The 15,773-nt window shown below is 54.7% G+C and overlaps 1 protein-coding gene across 5 annotated transcripts in view; it reads left to right on the top strand.

The window, feature by feature from the left end:
* Nucleotides 1–15,773, top strand: part of map4k5 (mitogen-activated protein kinase kinase kinase kinase 5) — a 148,013-nt gene that overhangs the window by 105,507 nt on the left and 26,733 nt on the right. For all 5 annotated transcript variants that reach the window (XM_045709575.1, XM_045709476.1, XM_045709445.1 and 2 more), the window contains 2 exons: nucleotides 1,829–1,921; nucleotides 2,199–2,269. In XM_045709575.1, the coding sequence (XP_045565531.1) occupies nucleotides 1,829–1,921; nucleotides 2,199–2,269 (164 nt within the window). The remainder of the gene's footprint in view (nucleotides 1–1,828; nucleotides 1,922–2,198; nucleotides 2,270–15,773) is intronic.

The raw sequence follows: 15,773 nt of genomic DNA, 5'->3' as shown, positions 1-15,773 counted from the left end.
GAAGGGGGGGATTACATACTGACCCCTACCTTGAGATGGTACCACCCAGCACATCTAGAAGGGGGGGATTACATACTGAACCCCTACCTTGAGATGGTACCACCCAGCACATCTAGAAGGGGGGGATTACATACTGAACCCCTACCTTGAGATGGTACCACCCAGCACATCTAGAAGGGGGGGATTACATACTGAACCCCTACCTTGAGATGGTATCACCCAGCACATCTAGAAGGGGGGATTACATACTGAACCCCTACCTTGAGATGGTACCACCCAGCACATCTAGAAGGGGGGGATTACATACTGAACCCCTACCTTGAGATGGTACCACCCAGCACATCTAGAAGGGGGGGATTACATACTGAACCCTACCTTGAGATGGTACCACCCAGCACATCTAGAAGGGGGGATTACATACTGAACCCCTACCTTGAGATGGTACCACCCAGCACATCTAGAAGGGGGGGATTACATACTGACCCCTACCTTGAGATGGTACCACCCAGCACATCTAGAAGGGGGGGATTACATACTGAACCCCTACCTTGAGATGGTACCACCCAGCACATCTAGAAGGGGGGATTACATACTGAACCCCTACCTTGAGATGGTACCACCCAGCACATCTAGAAGGGGGGGATTACATACTGAACCCCTACCTTGAGATGGTACCACCCAGCACATCTAGAAGGGGGGATTACATACTGAACCCTACCTTGAGATGGTACCACCCAGCACATCTAGAAGGGGGGATTACATACGGAACCCTACCTTGAGATGGTACCACCCAGCACATCTAGAAGGGGGGGATTACATACTGAACCCCTACCTTGGAGATGGTACCACCCAGCACATCTAGAAGGGGGGATTACATACTGAACCCCTACCTTGAGATGGTACCACCCAGCACATCTAGAAGGGGGATTACATACTGACCCCTACCTTGAGATGGTACCACCCAGCACATCTAGAAGGGGGGATTACATACTGAACCCTACCTTGAGATGGTACCACCCAGCACATCTAGAAGGGGGGGATTACATACTGAACCCCTACCTTGAGATGGTACCACCCAGCACATCTAGAAGGGGGGGATTACATACTGAACCCTACCTTGAGATGGTACCACCCAGCACATCTAGAAGGGGGGGATTACATACTGAACCCTACCTTGAGATGGTACCACCCAGCACATCTAGAAGGGGGGATTACATACTGAACCCCTACCTTGAGATGGTACCACCCAGCACATCTAGAAGGGGGGATTACATACTGAACCCCTACCTTGAGATGGTATCACCCAGCACATCTAGAAGGGGGGATTACATACTGACCCCTACCTTGAGATGGTACCACCCAGCACATCTAGAAGGGGGGGATTACATACTGACCCCTACCTTGAGATGGTACCACCCAGCACATCTAGAAGGGGGGATTACATACTGAACCCCTACCTTGAGGGGTACCACCCAGCACATCTAGAAGGGGGGGATTACATACTGAACCCTACCTTGAGATGGTACCACCCAGCACATCTAGAAGGGGGGGATTACATACTGAACCCTCTCCTCTAGTTTTAGTTTCCTCTACCAGAGGTTTAAACTCAGACAGAGACACCCTCTCCTCTAGTTTTAATCTTTTACATCTCGTTCTAAGACCACCGAGCATTATTAGGACAGTTATCTTTTACCCATTTCAGGAAATGAGAAACATCGTAGCAGCTGAGAACGGACACTGTGATGTCCTTGTAAGTGAGGACATGTATAAAATATCTGCTTTTTTATCCGGCCACTATTCAAAAATCCCCGTCCTGTTTTTATTGTAGAAAATCTAAAGATCGTGAACCTCATGGGAAGATTGAAGTCCAATAAGAAGCTAGCCTCGGAGCTCAGCTTTGACTTCGCCATTGGATCCGTTGGTAAGATGAGCTCTTTAATATTATTCACCTACTACTGTAACTTCTGTGTTAGTTATGGTTTCCCCTGTATTCACATCCCACTACCCTTCAATATTATGCATCCTTTCTTGTCATTGTCAACGTCGACCATCGATATATATTAATGTGTATGATGATTGCTGATATCCTCCCTGTCGTAACATTCCTCTCCCTTCTTCTCCAGTGACGGTGTAATACGTTTGTATGATAAACTGTGTAATAATAATATGTATGATAACTGACGTCCCTTGTCCTCCAGTGTGCCTTCAGGACAGTGTTCTGGCCTTCTGGAAGCACGGCATGCAGGGAAAGAGCTTCAAGTCCAACGAGGTAGGTGTTACCGTTAGTAGAAAAAACATTCAGTCACGTCATCTGTAACCGTACTGTCACACTCTAGACATGCTTCACATTGTCAATCAAACGGAATCTAAATGACAATAACAAAACCTGACCAGTCAGATCTATACAGGAGGGTGATTGTAAAGGCACCGGTCAGGGTGAGAGAGAGAGAGAGAGAGAGAGAGAGAGAGAGAGAGAGAGAGAGAGAGAGAGAGAGAGAGAGAGAGAGAGAGAGAGAGAGAGAGAGAGAGAGAGAGAGAGAGAGAGAGAGAGAGAGAGAGAGAGAGAGAGAGAGAGAGAGAGAGAGAGAGAGAGAGAGAGAGAGAGAGAGAGAGAGAGAGAGAGAGAGAGAGAGAGAGAGAGAGAGAGAGAGAGAGAGAGAGAGAGAGAGAGAGAGAGAGGGTAGAGAGAGAGAGGGAGGGAGGTAGAGAGAGAGAGAGGGAGGGAGGGTGGAGAGAGAGAGGAGGGGTGGAGAGAGAGAGGGAGGGAGGAGAGAGGAGGGAGGGAGGGTGGAGAGAGAGGGAGGGAGGGTGGAGAGAAAGAGAGGAGGGGAGAGGAGGGAGGGTGGAGAGAGAGAGGGAGGGAGGGTGGAGAGAGAGAGAGGGAGGGAGGGTGGAGAGAGGGAGAGGGAGGGAGGGTGGAGAGGGAGAGAGAGGGAGGGTGGAGAGAGAAAGAGAGGGAGGGTGGAGAGAAAGAGAGGGAGGGTGGAGAGAGAGAGAGGGAGGGAGGGTGGAGAGGGAGGGAGGGAGGGTGGAGAGAGAGAGAGGGAGGGAGGGAGGGTGGAGAGAGAGAGAGGAGGGAGGGAGGGAGGGGGAGAGAGAGAGAGGGAGGGAGGGTGGAGAGAGGGGAGGGAGGGAGGGAGAGGAGGAGGGAGGGTAGAGAGGAGAGAGAGAGAGGGTGGAGAGAGAGAGAGGAGAGAGAGGGAGGGAGGGTGGAGAGAGAGAGGGAGGGAGGGAGGAGAGAGAGAGGGAGAGTGGAGAGGGAGGGAGGGAGGGTAGAGAGGGAGGGAGGGAGGTGTTAGAGAGAGAGGGAGGGAGGGTGGAGAGAGAGAGAGGAGGGAGGGTGGAGAGAGAGAGAGGGAGGGAGGGTGGAGAGAGAGGGAGGGAGGGTGGAGAGAGAGGGAGGGAGGGAGGGTGGAGAGAGAGAGGGAGGGAGGCTGAGAGAGAGAGAGGGAGAGAGGGTGGAGAGAGAGGGAGGGTGGAGAGAGAGGGAGGGAGGGAGGGTGGAGGGAGGGAGGGAGGGAGGGAGGGAGGGAGGGAGGGTGAGAGAGAGGGAGGGAGGGAGGGAGGGAGAGAGAGGGAGGAGGAGAGAGAGAGAGAGAGAGAGTGGAGAGAGAGAGAGAGAGGGAGGAGAGAGAGAGGGAGGGAGGAGAGAGAGGGAGGAGGGTGGAGAGAGAGAGAGAGAGGGAGGAGAGAGAGAGGGAGGGAGGGTAGAGAGAGAGGAGAGAGAGAGAGAGAGGGAGGGTGGAGAGAGAGGGAGGGAGGGTGTAGAGAGAGAGAGGGAGGGAGGGTGGAGAGAGAGAGAGGGAGGGAGGGTGGAGAGAGAGGGAGGGAGGGTGGAGAGAGAGAGGGAGGAGGGTGGAGAGAGAGGGAGGGAGGGTGGAGAGAGGGAGGGAGGGTGGAGAGAGAGAGGGAGGGAGGGTGGAGAGAGAGGGAGGAGGAGGTGGAGAGAGAGAGGAGGGAGGTGGGAGAGAGAGAGGGAGAGAAGGGTGGAGAGAGGGAGGGTGGAGAGAGAGGGAGGGAGGGAGGGTGGAGGGAGGGAGGGTGGAGGGAGAGAGGGAGGAGGGTGGAGGGAGGGAGGGAGGGTGGAGAGGGAGGGAGGGAGGGTGGAGAGAGGGAGGGAGGGAGGGTGGAGAGAGGGAGGGAGGGTGGAGAGAGAGAGGGAGAGGGTGTGGAGAGAGAGAGGAGGGTAGAGAGAGAGAGGAGGGTGGAGAGAGGGAGGGAGGGGAGAGAGAGAGGGAGGGAGGAAGGAGAGAGAGGGAGGGAGAGAGAGAGAGAGGGAGGGTGGAGAGAGGGAGGAGGGTGGAGAGAGAGAGGGAGGGAGGGAGAGAGAGAGGAAGGAGGGTGAGAGAGAGAGAGAGAGAGAGAGGGAGGGTGGAGAGAGAGGGAGGGAGGGAGGAGGGAGGGAGGGTGGAGAGAGGGAGGGAGGAGTGGAGAGAGGGAGGGGGAGAGGGTGGAGAGAGAGAGAGGGAGGGTGGTGGAGAGAGAGAGGGAGAGGGTGGGAGAGAGAGAGGGGGGGGAGAGAGAGAGAGGGGAGGAGGAGAGAGAGGGAGGGAGGGTGGAGAGAGAGGGAGGGTGGAGAGAGAGGGAGGGAGGGTGGAGAGAGAGGGAGAGAGAGAGAGGGAGGGTGGAGAGAGAGAGGGAGGGTGGAGAGGGAGAGAGAGAGAGGGAGGGTGGAGAGGGAGGGAGGAGGGGGAGAGAGAGGGAGGAGGGTGGAGAGAGAGAGGGAGGGAGGGTAGAGAGAGGGAGGGAGGGTGGAGAGAGAGGGAGGGAGGGTGGGGAGAGAGAGGGAGGGTGGAGAGAGAGGGAGGGAGGGTAGAGAGAGGGAGGAGGGTTGAGAGAGAGGGAGGGAGGGTGGAGAGAGGGAGGGAGGGTGGAGAGAGAGAGGGAGGTGGAGAGAGAGAGAGAGGGAGGGAGGGAGGGAGGGAGGGAAGGTGGGAGAGAGGAGGGAGGGAGGGAGAGGGAGGGAGGAGGGTGGAGAGAGAGAGGGAGGGATGGTAGAGAGAGGGAGGGGGAGAGAGAGGAGGGAGGGAGGGAGAGAGAGAGGGAGGAGGGTGGAGAGCGAGAGGGAGGGAGGGTGGAGAGCGAGAGAGGGAGGGTGGAGAGCGAGAGAGGGAGGGTGGAGAGAGAGAGAGAGGGAGGGTGGAGAGAGAGGGAGGGAGGGTGGAGAGATAGAGGGAGGGAGGGTGGAGAGAGAGAGAGGGAGGGTTGAGAGAGAGGAGGGTGGAGAGAGAGAGAGAGGGAGGGTGGAGAGAGAGAGAGAGAGGGAGGGTGAGAGAGAGAGAGAGAGAGGGTGGAGAGAGAGAGAGGGAGGAGAGAGAGAGGGAGGGTGGAGAGAGAGAGGGAGGAGAGAGAGAGAGAGGGAGGAGAGAGAGAGAGAGGGAGGGTGGAGAGAGAGAGGGAGGGTGGAGAGCGAGAGGAGGGAGGGTGGAGAGAGAGAGAGGGAGGAAGGGTGGAGAGAGAGAGAGGGAGGGAGGGTGGAGAGAGAGAGAGGGAGGAGGGTGGAGAGAGAGAGAGAGAGGGAGAGGAGGGTGGAGAGAGAGAGGAGGAGGGATGGAGGGTGGAGAGAGAGAGGGAGGGAGGGTGGAGAGAGAGGGAGGGTGGAGAGGAGAGAGAGAGGGTGGAGAGGGAGAGAGGGAGGGTGGAGAGGGAGAGAGGGAGGGTGGAGAGAGAGAGGAGGGAGAGAGAGAGGGATGGTCGAGAGAGAGAGAGAGAGGGTGGAGAGAGAGGGAGGGAGGTAGGGTGGAGAGAGGGAGGGAGGGAGGGTAGAGAGAGAGAGGGAGAGGAGGGAGGGTGGAGAGAGAGGAGGTGTAGAGAGAGAGAGGGTGGGTGGAGAGAGAGAGAGGGTTGGTGGAGAGAGAGAAAGAGGGAGGGTGGAGGGGGAGAGAGAGAGAGGGAGAGAGAGAGAGAGAGGGAGGGTGGAGAGAGGGAGGGTGGAGAGAGAGAGAGGGGGGTGGAGAGAGAGAGAGGGAGGGTGGGAGAGAGAGGAGGGTGGAGAGAGAGAGGGAGGGTGGAGAGAGAGAGAGGGAGGGAGGAGAGAGAGGAGGGAGAGAGAGAGAGAGGGAGGAGAGAGAGAGGGAGGGAGAGAGAGAGAGAGAGAGAGGGAGAGAGAGAGAGAGGAGGGAGGTGGAGGGGGGGTGGAGAGAGAGAGAGAGGGTGGAGAGAGAGAGAGGGTGGATGGGTGGAGAGAAAGAGGGTTGGTGGAGGGAGAGAAAGAGGGTTGGTGGAGAGAGAGAGAGAGGAGGGAGAGAGAGAGAGATGAGAGAGGAGGGAGAGAGGGAGGGAGAGAAAGAGGGTTGGTGGAGGGAGAGAAAGAGGGTTGGAGGAGAGAGAGAGAGAGAGGGAGGGTGGAGAGAGAGGGAGGGTGGAGAGAGAGAGGGAGGGGTGGAGAGAGAGAGGGAGGGGTGGGGGAGAGAAAGAGGGTGGTGGAGAGAGAGGGAGAGTGGAGAGAGAGAGAGAGAGAGAGAGGAGGGTGGAGGGAGAGAGAGAGAGGGTTTGGTGGAGGGAGAGAGAGAGGGTGGTGGAGAGAGAGAGAGGGAGGGTGGAGAGAGGGAGGGTGGAGAGAGAGAGAGAGAGGGTGGAGAGAGGGAGGGTGGAGGAGAGAGAGAGAGAGAGAGAGGGAGGGAGGGTAGTGGAGAGAGAGAGGGAGGGAGGGAGGAGAGAGAGGGAGGGAGGGTGGAGAGAGAGAGAGGGAGAGTGGAGAGAGAGGGAGGGAGGGTAGAGAGGGGGGGAGGGAGGGTGGAGAGAGAGAGAGGGAGGGGGTGAGAGAGAGAGGGAGGAAGGGGAGAGAGAGAGAGGGAGGGAGGGTGGAGAGAGAGAGAGGGAGGGAGTGGTGGAGAGAGAGAGGGAGGGAGGGTGGAGAGAGAGGGAGGGAGGGTGGAGAGAGAGAGGAGGGAGGGTGGAGAGAGAGAGGGAGGGAGGCTGGAGAGAGAGAGAGGGAGAGAGGGGTGGAGAGAGAGGGAGGGTGGAGAGAGAGGGAGGGAGGGAGGGTGGAGGGAGGGAGGGAGGGAGGGTGGAGAGAGGGAGGGAGGGAGGGAGGGTAGAGAGGGAGGGTGAGAGAGAGAGAGAGAGGGAGGAGAGAGAGAGAGGGAGGGAGGGTGGAGAGAGAGAGAGAGAGGGAGGAGAGAGAGAGGGAGGGAGGGTGAGAGAGAGAGAGAGAGGGAGGAGAGAGAGAGAGGGAGGGAGGGTAGAGAGAGAGGGAGGAGAGAGAGAGAGAGGGGGGAGAGAGAGGGGAGGAGGGTGTAGAGAGAGAGAGGGAGGGAGGGTGGAGAGAGAGAGAGGGAGGGAGGGTGGAGAGAGAGGGAGGGAGGGTGGAGAGAGAGAGAGGGAGGGAGGGTGGAGAGAGAGAGGGAGGGAGGGTGGAGAGAGAGAGGGAGGGAGGGTGGAGAGAGAGAGGGAGGGAGGGTGGAGAGAGAGAGGGAGGGAGGCTGGAGAGAGAGAGGGAGGGAGGCTGGAGAGAGAGAGGGAGAGAGGTGGAGAGAGAGGGAGGGTGGAGAGAGAGGGAGGGAGGGAGGGTGGAGGGAGGGAGGGTGGAGAGAGGGAGGGAGGGAGGGTCGAGAGGGAGGGAGGGTGGAGAGGGAGGGAGGGAGGGTGGAGAGAGGGAGGGAGGGAGGGTGGAGAGAGGGAGGGAGAGGGTGGGTGGAGAGAGAGGGGAGGGTGGAGAGAGAGAGGGAGGGTGGAGAGAGGGAGGAGGGTGGAGAGAGAGGGAGGGAGGATGGAGAGAGAGGGAGGGAGAGTGGAGAGAGAGGGAGGGTGGAGAGAGAGGGGAGGGAGGGTGGAGAGAGAGAGGGAGGGAGGCTGGAGAGAGAGAGGGAGGGAGGGTGGAGAGAGAGAGAGAGAGAGAGGGAGGGTGGAGAGAGAGGGAGGGTGGAGAGAGAGGGAGGGAGGGAGGGTGGAGGGAGGGAGGGTGGAGAGAGGGAGGGAGGGAGGGTGGAGAGGGAGGGAGGGTGGAGGGAGGGAGGGTGGAGAGAGAGAGGGAGGGAGGGTGGAGAGAGAGAGGGAGAGGGTGGGTGGAGAGAGAGGGAGGGTGGAGAGAGGGAGGGAGGGTGGAGAGGGAGAGAGGGAGGGAGGGTGGAGAGAGAGGGAGGGAGGGTGGAGAGAGAGGGAGGGAGGGTGGAGAGAGAGGGAGAGAGAGAGAGGGAGGTGGAGAGAGAGAGGGAGGGTGGAGAGGGAGAGAGAGAGAGGGAGGTGGAGAGGGAGGGAGGGAGGGAGGGTGGAGAGAGAGGGAGGGAGGGTGGAGAGAGAGAGGGAGGGAGGGTAGAGAGAGGAGGGAGGGTGGAGAGAGAGGGAGGGAGGTGGAGAGAGAGAGAGGGAGGGTGGAGAGAGAGAGAGGGAGGGAGGGTAGAGAGAGGGAGGAGGGTAGAGAGAGAGAGGGAGGAGGGTGGAGAGAGAGAGGGAGGGTGGAGAGAGGGAGGGAGGGAGGGAGGGAGGAAGGTGGAGAGAGAGGGAGGGAGGGAGGGAGGGAGGGAGGGTGGAGAGAGAGAGGGAGGGATGGTAGAGAGAGAGGGAGGGGGGAGAGAGAGGGAGGGGAGGGAGGTGGAGAGAGAGGGAGGGAAGGTGGAGAGCGAGAGGGAGGGAGGGTGGAGAGCGAGAGAGGGAGGGTGGAGAGCGAGAGAGGAGGTGTGAGAGAGAGAGAGGAGGGAGGGTGGAGAGAGAGGGAGGGAGGGTGGAGAGATAGAGGGAGGGAGGGTGGAGAGAGAGAGAGGGGAGTGAGAGAGAGGGAGGGTGAGAGAGAGAGAGAGGGAGGGTGGAGAGAGAGAGAGAGAGGAGGGTGGAGAGAGAGAGAGAGAGGGTGGAGAGAGAGAGAGAGGGGAGGGAGGGTAGAGAGAGGGAGGGAGGTGGAGAGAGAGGGAGGGAGGGTGGAGAGAGAGAGGGAGGGTGGAGAAGGAGGAGGGAGGGAGGGAGGGAGGGAAGGTGGAGAGAGAGGAGGGAGGGAGGAGGGAGGGAGGGGTTGAGAGAGAGAGGGAGGGATGGTAGAGAGAGAGGGAGGGGGAGAGAGAGGGAGGGAGGGAGGGTGGAGAGAGAGGAGGGAGGGTGGAGAGCGAGAGGGAGGGAGGGTGGAGAGCGAGAGAGGGAGGGTGGAGAGCGAGAGAGGGAGGGTGGAGAGAGAGAGAGGAGGGAGGGTGGAGAGAGAGGGAGGGAGGGTGGAGAGATAGAGGGAGGGAGGGTGGAGAGAGAGAGGGAGGGTTGAGAGAGAGGGGAGGGTGGAGAGAGAGAGAGAGGGAGGGTGGAGAGAGAGAGAGAGAGGGAGGGTGAGAGAGAGAGAGAGAGGGTGGGAGAGAGAGAGAGGGAGGAGAGAGAGAGGAGGGTGGAGAGAGAGAGGGAGGAGAGAGAGAGAGAGAGGAGAGAGAGAGAGAGAGAGGGTGGGAGAGAGAGAGGGAGGGTGGAGAGCGAGAGGGAGGGAGGGTGGAGAGAGAGAGAGGGAGGGAGGGTGGAGAGAGAGAGAGGGAGGGAGGGTGGAGAGAGAGAGAGGGAGGGAGGGTGGAGAGAGAGAGAGAGGGAGGGAGGGTGGAGAGAGAGAGGGAGGGAGGGATGGAGGGTGGAGAGAGAGAGGGAGGAGGGTGGAGAGAGAGAGGGAGGGTGGAGAGGGAGAGAGGAGGGTGGAGAGGGAGAGAGGGAGGGTGGAGAGGGAGAGAGGGAGGGTGGAGAGAGAGGGAGGGAGGGTGGAGAGAGAGACGGAGGGAGGGTAGAGAGAGAGGGATGGTCGAGAGAGAGAGAGGGAGGGTGGAGAGAGAGGGAGGGGAGGTAGGGTGGAGAGAGGGAGGGAGGGAGGGTAGAGAGAGAGAGGGGGAGGGAGGGAGGGAGAGAGAGAGGGAGGGTGGAGAGAGAAAGAGGGTGGGTGGAGAGAGAAAGAGGGTTGGTGGAGAGAGAGAAAGAGGGAGGGTGGAGGGGGAGAGAGAGAGTGGGGTGGAGAGAGAGAGGGAGGGAGGGTGGAGAGAGGGAGGGTGGAGAGAGAGAGAGGGAGGGTGGAGAGAGAGAGAGGAGGGTGGAGAGAGAGGGAGGGTGGAGAGAGAGAGGGAGGGTGGAGAGAGAGAGGGAGGGTGGAGAGAGAGAGGGAGGGTGGAGAGAGAGGGAGGGTGGAGAGAGAGAGAGAGGGAGGGTGGAGAGAGGGAGGGTGGAGAGAGAGAGAGAGGGTGGAGAGAGAGAGAGGGTGGATGGGTGGAGAGAAAGAGGGTTGGTGGAGGGAGAGAAAGAGGGTTGGTGGAGAGAGAGAGGGAGGTGGAGAGAGAGGGAGGGTGGAGAGAGAGAGGGAGAGAGGGAGGGTGGAGAGAAAGAGGGTTGGTGGAGGAGAGAGAGAGAGGGGTTGGTGGAGAGAGAGAGAGAGAGGGAGGTGGGAGAGAGAGGGGGTGGAGAGAGAGAGGGAGGGTGGAGAGAGAGAGGGAGGGTGGGGAGAGAGAAAGAGGGTTGGTGGAGAGAGAGAGGGAGGGTGGAGAGAGAGAGAGAGAGAGAGGGAGGGTGGAGGAGAGAGAGAGAGGGTTGGTGGAGGAGAGAGAGAGAGAGGTTGGTGGAGAGAGAGAGAGGAGGGAGGAGAGAGAGAGGGAGGGTGGAGAGAGAGAGAGAGAGAGGGTGGAGAGAGAGGGAGGAGGGAGAGAGAGAGAGAGGGTGGGTGGGTGGAGAGAGAGAGGGAGGGTGGAGAGAGAGAGAGGGAGGGAGGAGAGAGAGAGAGAGGGAGGGTGGAGAGAGAGAGAGAGGGAGGGTAGAGAGAGAGAGAGAGGGAGGGTGGAGAGAGAGAAAGAGGGAGGGTGGAGAGTGAGAGGGTTTGTGGAGAGAGTGAGAGGGTTGGTGGAGAGAGAGTGAGAGGGTTGGTGGAGAGAGAGTGAGAGGGTTGGTGGAGAGAGAGTGAGAGGGTTGGTGAGAGAGAGAGAGGGAGGGTGGAGAGGGAGAGAGGGAGGGTGGAGAGAGAGAGGGAGGGTGGAGAGCGAGAGGGAGGGTGGAGAGAGGGAGAGAGAGAGGGTGGAGAGAGGGAGGGGGAGGGTGGAGAGAGGGAGGGTGGAGAGAGGGGAGAGGGAGGGAGGGTGGGGAGAGGGAGAGGGAGGGTGGAGAGAGAGAGAGAGAGGAGGGAGAGGGAGGGAGGGTGGAGAGAGAGAGGGAGGGGAGAGAGAGAGGGAGGGGAGAGAGAGAGGGAGGGGAGAGAGAGGGAGGGTGGAGGAGAGAGGTGGAGGGAGGGAGGGTGGAGAGGGTGGGGGAGAGAGGGAGGGTGGAGAGAGAGAGAGGAGGGTGAGAGAGAGAGAGGGAGGGAGGGTAGAGAGAGGGAGAGGGAGGGTGGAGAGAGGGAGAGGGAGGGAGGGTAGAGAGAGGGAGAGGGAGGGTGGAGAGAGGGAGAGGGAGGGAGGGTAGAGAGAGGGAGAGGGAGGGTGGAGAGAGGGAGGGTGGAGAGAGAGAGAGGGAGGGAGAGAGGGAGGGTGGAGAGAGAGAGGGAGGGGAGAGAGGGAGGGTGGAGGGAGAGAGGGTGGGAGGAGAGAGAGAGGGTGGAGGGAGGGTGGGTGGAGAGAGAGAGGGTGGAGAGAGGGTGGAGGGAGGGAGGGAGGGTGGAGAGAGAGGGTGGGGGGAGAGAGAGAGAGGGAGGGTGGAGAGAGGGAGAGGGAGGGTGGAGAGAGTCAGAATATTTTCTACAATGTTGCAAGGGACCCAAGTTAATAGTTGACACAATGTTTCCAGTTTACTAGCATGAGCTTTAGCTGGACTAAGTTGATAGTTGATACAATGTTTCCAGTTTACTAGCATGAGCTTTAGCTGGACTAAGTTGATAGTTGATACAATGTTTCCAGTTTACTAGCATGAGCTTTAGCTGGACTAAGTTGATAGTTGATACAATGTTTCCAGTTTACTAGCATGAGCTTTAGCTGGACTAAGTTGATAGTTGATACAATGTTTCCAGTTTACTAGCATGAGCTTTAGCTGGACTAAGTTAATAGTTGACACATTGTTTCCAGTTTACTAGCATGAGCTTTAGCTGGACTAAGTTGATAGTTGATACAATGTTTCCAGTTTACTAGCATGAGCTTTAGCTGGACTAAGTTGATAGTTGATACAATGTTTCCAGTTTACTAGCATGAGCTTTAGCTGGACTAAGTTAATAGTTGACACATTGTTTCCAGTTTACTAGCACGAGCTTTAGCTGGACTAAGTTGATAGTTGATACAATGTTTCCAGTTTACTAGCATGAGCTTTAGCTGGACTAAGTTGATAGTTGATACATTGTTTCCAGTTTACTAGCATGAGCTTTAGCTGGACTAAGTTGATAGTTGATACATTGTTTCCAGTTTACTAGCATGAGCTTTAGCTGGACTAAGTTGATAGTTGATACAATGTTTCCAGTTTACTAGCATGAGCTTTAGCTGGACTAAGTTGATAGTTGATACAATGTTTCCAGTTTACTAGCATGAGCTTTAGCTGGACTAAGTTGATAGTTGATACAATGTTTCCAGTTTGCTAGCATGAGCTTTAGCTGGACTAAGTTGATAGTTGATACATTGTTTCCAGTTTACTAGCATGAGCTTTAGCTGGACTAAGTTGATAGTTGATACATTGTTTCCAGTTTACTAGCATGAGCTTTAGCTGGACTAAGTTGATAGTTGATACAATGTTTCCAGTTTGCTAGCATGAGCTTTAGCTGGACTAAGTTGATAGTTGATACAATGTTTCCAGTTTACTAGCATGAGCTTTAGCTGGACTAAGTTGATAGTTGATACATTGTTTCCAGTTTACTAGCATGAGCTTTAGCTGGACTAAGTTGATAGTTGATACATTGTTTCCAGTTTACTAGCATAAGCTTTAGCTGGACTAAGTTGATAGTTGATACAATGTTTCCAGTTTGCTAGCATGAGCTTTAGCTGGACTAAGTTGATAGTTGATACAATGTTTCCAGTTTACTAGCATGAGCTTTAGCTGGACTAAGTTGATAGTTGATACAATGTTTCCAGTTTACTAGCATAAGCTTTAGCTGGACTAAGTTGATAGTTGATACAATGTTTCCAGTTTACTAGCATGAGCTTTAGCTGGACTAAGTTGATAGTTGATACATTGTTTCCAGTTTACTAGCATGAGCTTTAGCTGGACTAAGTTGATAGTTGATACAATGTTTCCAGTTTACTAGCATGAGCTTTAGCTGGACTAAGTTGATAGTTGATACAATGTTTCCAGTTTACTAGCATGAGCTTTAGCTGGACTAAGTTGATAGTTGATACAATGTTTCCAGTTTGCTAGCATGAGCTTTAGCTGGACTAAGTTGATAGTTGATACATTGTTTCCAGTTTACTAGCATGAGCTTTAGCTGGACTAAGTTGATAGTTGATACATTGTTTCCAGTTTACTAGCATGAGCTTTAGCTGGACTAAGTTGATAGTTGATACAATGTTTCCAGTTTGCTAGCATGAGCTTTAGCTGGACTAAGTTGATAGTTGATACAATGTTTCCAGTTTACTAGCATGAGCTTTAGCTGGACTAAGTTGATAGTTGATACATTGTTTCCAGTTTACTAGCATGAGCTTTAGCTGGACTAAGTTGATAGTTGATACATTGTTTCCAGTTTACTAGCATGAGCTTTAGCTGGACTAAGTTGATAGTTGATACATTGTTTCCAGTTTACTAGCATGAGCTTTAGCTGGACTAAGTTGATAGTTGATACAATGTTTCCAGTTTGCTAGCATGAGCTTTAGCTGGACTAAGTTGATAGTTGATACAATGTTTCCAGTTTACTAGCATGAGCTTTAGCTGGACTAAGTTGATAGTTGATACATTGTTTCCAGTTTACTAGCATGAGCTTTAGCTGGACTAAGTTGATAGTTGATACATTGTTTCCAGTTTACTAGCATGAGCTTTAGCTGGACTAAGTTGATAGTTGATACATTGTTTCCAGTTTACTAACATGAGCTTTAGCTGGACTAAGTTGATACAATGTTTCCAGTTTACTAGCATGAGCTTTAGCTGGACTAAGTTGATAGTTGATACAATGTTTCCAGTTTACTAGCATGAGCTTTAGCTGGACTAAGTTGATAGTTGATACAATGTTTCCAGTTTACTAGCATGAGCTTTAGCTGGACTAAGTTGATAGTTGATACAATGTTTCCAGTTTACTAGCATGAGCTTTAGCTGGACTAAGTTGATAGTTGATACAATGTTTCCAGTTCCTTGCAGACAGGCCATGCATAGCCAAATGTGATTTATAGGATAATTATTATCAGCAGGAGATGTTCTACCCGCAGGCTGCATTGTTTTTATTTGTTGGCTTTTATGTAGACTATTTTTACATAGTTGGTAATAGAAGTTACATTTTAGGTGTATCGTTTTCGTTTGGATATCATTTTGATTAACCACGTGACAATGATTTTGAGATATGAAGACATTATTATAAATTAAATTAAACTTTCATGAAAATGTGCATATGAAAACCATAACTGGCACGTAGATGGGTAGAAATGGTAAGATAAATGGACATTCCACATGAGAAAGGTCGCCGAATCCTCCTGTAGCCTCTTACCAGCGACGTCAGGAGAGAAATGGCAGAATCTGCCGAAGCCAGCAGGAAGGAGCGGGAGGAAAATAGTTGGGTCAGGTTTTTTTTTCCTTCTTCTTCTGGTTAACTAGGTTTCTGGCACCCTCTTGAGGCATTTGTCCCACTTCATCAAACCGTAAGCTTAAAGCATCAGACAAACTCAATGCACATAGTCAAATTTATTAAAACACATATGTTGTGTCTATATATAGAAAAAATACACACATTTCGGTCTACCAATAGTTTATTTTGTCAGACAGCCCTAGATCAGATAACTGTGTACTAGGAGGCATGACCACCAGTGACACCTGCTCGGTGTGAGTTCTTTACCCGGACAGAGACCCCTCTGGTTAGGGTTACCCGGGGTCCTGATGACGGCGAGAACAAGGCCTTTAAGGTGGCTCGGGAGGTACCCACCGGAGCGATCAGCCTACTAGGCATCATATCAATAGACTAATGTCCTGTCCCCCACTTCACTGCCTTCCTTCAAGGAGGCTTTTCAACAGAATCATACAGGAGACGGAGCGGATGAATAATTGAACAGCCCACCTTCACCCTCTGTTGTGCAGCTGTTTCATTTTCTGATGAACATGAATACTGCATGGTATCTGACATTTTGACAGGCTAACGTGTTGTTCTGCTCCACCCTGGCGCGCACACACACACACACACACACACACACACACACACACACACACACACACACACACACACACACACACACACTGTAACGCTGGGCTGAGCCCCCAGCCAACACACAGCCTTGTTTCAGCTCAGTCATACACACGTGTGTGTGTGTGTGTGTGTGTGTGTGTGTGTGTGTGTGTGTGTGTGTGTGTGTGTGTGTGTGTAGCAGTGAAAAGACTACCCTGGGTGTCCCCTATCACTTTTCATAAAAACAGAATGCCTCACCTCACAGTGATCTCTGGACGTGTGTGTGTGTATTGTGTATTGTGTGTGTGTGTGTGTATTGTGTGTGTGTGTGTGTGTGTGTGTGTGTGTGTGTGTGTGTGTGTGTGCGCCAGGTGATCAGGTTAACATGAGATCCTCTCTGTGAAAGGTTGACAACTTCATTACCTGCAGGTGGACACAGAGACACACATAGCTTCATGTAGCTTAGCCCCAGAGTGTGATCCCAGAGGATTTTCTCCTGGACTCGTCTATGTTGGCACACAGCGAAACACTGAGTCCATCTGAACTCTGATAGGCAGAGTAACCTACGGTTGGCAGGGGGGGCTACTGAGGTCATATGGGGGGGGGCTACTGAGGTCATATGGGGGGG

Source organism: Salmo salar, chromosome ssa01 (assembly GCF_905237065.1).
Source record: "Salmo salar chromosome ssa01, Ssal_v3.1, whole genome shotgun sequence".
Taxonomy (NCBI): Eukaryota; Metazoa; Chordata; class Actinopteri; order Salmoniformes; family Salmonidae; genus Salmo; species Salmo salar.
The sequence above is the reverse complement of the archived record's forward strand: the minus strand, read 5'-3'. Positions and strand labels throughout refer to the sequence as shown.